Here is a 4,020-nt window from a genome sequence, read left to right as displayed (position 1 = left end):
TTTAACATATGAAAAATTGTACTTTATCAACATCACGCACACTTGGAAAGAAGAATCCAATAAGTTAACTGACCTCATGTAAAGGAAAGGCAGCTTCAGTGACACGATCTTTGATAAGCTTTGTTATTCCTGAAAAATAGGAGAAAAACACAGTATAAATACATAAGGCATGAAATATTTAAATATAAAATATTTAATAAAACAATGTTAACAGTGATTGCAATGACTTTTATTCATCACTATATATCATATCATATATATTGAAACACACATATCATAATGTAACAAACCCAAGCACACATGTCAAGTACTACAGGGTTGCCAGTGACTAAGTCTTTTTTAGTAGTTTAAGAAGCCTATAACCATATTATTATTTACCAAATTTTCACTTTCTTATTCAGATGAAATAAGGTTTCATTATACTGTTCTGCTGAACCATTGAAAACAGGATTCAAAATTAAAGCTTACAGAGAAATAAAAAAGAAACTTATTGGATTGCTAATCTAAATACTGATCAACCTTTTGGACTTAATCTAGAACCTGGAATCGTTGATCTTCGTTCACTGGTTTCATCTTTGTCAAAAAATTATTTTTATTCTTTGCTTATTTATTCTCATATTGTGAAAGCTGAATTTACTGACACATACTATTTGTTTAAGATAATTTTTCATATAATTTTTTATAAACTAATTAGTATATCTTTTTCAACCTGTCTCCAGGTGTCACCTTTACTTTACTTATAAGTGCAGTTTTAAATACACACATATTCAGCCATTTCTAAAGTAAAATATTCCTTGCACCTTTTCGCATATATTATCACCATTGGCTATATTATACTGGAAATGAGACGTTTACACAAGAACATAGAGAAATAGACATTTCTTGGAAAACCACATGACGTTCCTAATGTCACTAAACTACCTTTATTTGTATATCACTCATTTGATTACACCACCATTTCTAATTTGTAACTGAAGAAAGATCCACTTTTCAAAAGTGCTCAAATTATGGGTTTTTTATTCATTTCTATCAAGACATCTTGAACCAACATGTTTTTACAACATCTTGAATGACCTGTACAATATATTGTCCAAATAAAAAAACACACACACCTCCAATACTTATAGTGGGTTACAGTCTAAGAGCAGAATTAACTGACTTCTTTCCAAACTGTTTATTATCAAACGACTATGTATATTATATCACAACACAAAACAACTTGTTTTTACCTGTTACAATGCTAACTATATAGGACTGACCTAAACATTAGGGAAAGTTGCTTACTTTCTACATAAAATACAGAGTGGACCACAGCTGAAGTTATTTAAATTAACTGTGCATTGGTTTCCACTTCTGTGTGATTGTATCAGGAATACCCAGGGTTACAAAGATTTTATTTGTTTCTATTAAGACTTCTTGAACTCACGTTTTTCTAACATCATAATTATACTGTTCTCATAACATCTTTAGTTTTTCACCTATGTTCTGCTATTTCTTTATTCATCAGTTAATCTGTCAATATTACAACTTCCTAAGCTTTAGACAGGAGACATTTGTTCTATGTACAGGCAGTAAAACCATAAAATTAAAAGAAGAGTATAGGGAGATGCTAAGTTGAAACTTTGAAGAAAATAGAAAGCCTAGCATTCAGAGAGGAAAAAACATGTTTGTTCATTATATTTCCTATTTTTCAGTTTCTCATTTCACTGCACATTGGTAATTTCATTTCTATTAGTATTACGGTTGAAAAAATAGTAGATGATATGTAAAGTTTTGCCAGAAAAATATTTTTGAAAAGAAGTATTTTTTTTACTTTTTCAAATGGAAACTTTCACTCAGACTGATTCATTTTAGGCTTTAGAAATTCACAGACAGATCTTTATGAGAAATATTGATTACTTGTGTACAATACAGTTATAGCTATTAATTTTTATATTTATGAATATTATTCAGCACAATTAATTTTAGGACTAAAACTTAATCTAGTTGAAACTTATGAGATATAATCAAGTGTTAATAAGCAAAGGTAGCCAACCAATCAATCAGTACATTCTAATAATTATAGCTTCTTGTTTTCTGTGTATTAACTTATGAATATTAAACACTTCTTGTCAGTTTGCTATATAAAATTAGATTCATTAACTGTTCACATCATGTGATAAATAACAAAACTTCTAGTACACACTAATAGTCTTATGTCAAACTACATTAAAAAATACAAGTCTCTGAATTTAAATTGTAAAGTTTAATATGACAGAAAAGTTCAGGTGGACATTCCATCTTGGGATTTTATATATACATGAGAAAATAAATCAGCAGCTGGTCAGTACAAGGTCAAAACAAAATATAATGATGACAAGTACAAATCATTATAACCCAAAGGGTATTTTAAGACACAGATATTTAAGTGTTAGCCCTAAAAATACACACTGTAACTTTTAATTAACAGATTTCTTAACATGATTTCTACGAAATATTTGAGGACTATCTGTGCTAGATGTCCCAAATTTAGACTAGAGGGAAGGCAGCTAATCATCACTGCCCACCATTAACTCTTGAGCTACTCTTTTACCGATGAATAGTGGGATTGACTGTTACACTATCATGCCCCCACAGTTGAAACGCAAGCATGTTTGGTGTGACAGGAATTTAAATCTGCAACCCTCAGACTGTGTTGCAAGTGCCCTGTCCATCTGACCATGCTGGACTAAATAATTTAAGGATATATCAGTAAATCAAAAAGGTAAGCTATGCAAATTTCAGATTCTTATTTGTAATTATGTTTAGCTCATGTTTCCATCTTACTGTAAATTTTACTTGCTTGCTGTTCCTGTTAGTAAATCCTAACATGATATGGAAAAGTTACATCTTAAAACGTTTGTTATGTTACTTTTCAAAATTTAGAAGTTAAAACTGATTGGCCAAAAAATAAAAGTGAACGAAACACAATATTTATTAACATAGACTTTCCATAAAAGTGTGTGATTCATTTTTGTGTACAACACGGGAGGCAGTTGTGGAACAAGCACTTTGAATCACTCGCAGAAGAGGTTGCAGCAAAAGAGAAAACAATTTATGAAAGCTAATTTGTACTCAAAACTGAAATTTGTATCACCACTTGTATATGATGGTACTTTGTGTAAAACTTTTTTACAAGTAAACATGATGAACTACCTTTCAGAATAGTTGGAAGATTTACAGAAATTATTACAAAAGTCAATTTAAAAAGTTTGCTTTGTTTGGAAACTTTTTTTTATACTTTTAGCACCTCTCAGAAAAAGCTACCTACATGCATATTAATTATTATAAACTCATCACTAAATGTTATCATTTTGAAATACAAGGTATAAGTATGATACATAAAAGAATTTCATATTTTATAAAAGTAATAGAAAAAAATCAGTTTTCTCTCCCAGATAATCTAATGACTCAGTTCATAATGAAGAAATATATTTTCAAAAAGTATAAATTTAGCTTAAGAATTTTTTTCAGTAATTCTAATGCACAGTAAATTATACAGAAAGGAAACTAAATACATATTATGTTAAAATATAGTGATTTTTTTTTTCACTTGCCAAATGCATAAGATTCGTTTGTGTTGTTACTGAATCTTTTTCTCTTCAAAATGAAGTCCACAATTTGAGCACGTTGGGCTGGATTGAAAAAATCTTCTTTTTTCTCTGGAACATCAAATCTTTAACAAGACCAGTAAAAATAACTTTTACACAAATGTGAACACACATGAACAAAATATTTTTAAAATTACAAACCTCTTTCATCTGTCAGAGCAACAAGTCACATTTAAAAGTAATTAACTATTAGAGTTCCTTAAGATGTATAACACAATAAATAATAATACAGATGTAGTGACATGACAATACTCTTTTCTTACTGGAAACCTTTACTGGGCCAGTAAAGGATGCTATGATTTATGTTATTTATCTTATTCTGATGTGACATTACATGCACTATTATATAGATCTTACTTGCCAATCTAAAATGTTTAATATAGAAGCTGAT

At 29.4% G+C, this 4,020-nt stretch overlaps 1 protein-coding gene across 4 annotated transcripts in view; it reads right to left on the bottom strand.

Moving 5' to 3' along the window:
• Nucleotides 1-49: 49 nt before the first annotated feature.
• The window catches only part of LOC143242444 (anoctamin-6-like), a 40,871-nt gene continuing 36,900 nt past the window's right edge, over nucleotides 50-4,020 (bottom strand). For all 4 annotated transcript variants that reach the window (XM_076485849.1, XM_076485850.1, XM_076485848.1 and 1 more), the window contains 2 exons: nucleotides 3,576-3,694; nucleotides 50-129 (listed from right to left, as the gene is read on the bottom strand). In XM_076485849.1, the coding sequence (XP_076341964.1) occupies nucleotides 65-129; nucleotides 3,576-3,694 (184 nt within the window). In that variant the 3' untranslated portion in view covers nucleotides 50-64. The remainder of the gene's footprint in view (nucleotides 130-3,575; nucleotides 3,695-4,020) is intronic.

Source organism: Tachypleus tridentatus, unplaced genomic scaffold (assembly GCF_004210375.1).
Source record: "Tachypleus tridentatus isolate NWPU-2018 unplaced genomic scaffold, ASM421037v1 Hic_cluster_2, whole genome shotgun sequence".
Classification (NCBI taxonomy): Eukaryota; Metazoa; Arthropoda; class Merostomata; order Xiphosura; family Limulidae; genus Tachypleus; species Tachypleus tridentatus.
Note: the sequence above shows the minus strand (reverse complement) of the source record. Positions and strands in the feature narration are given on the sequence as shown.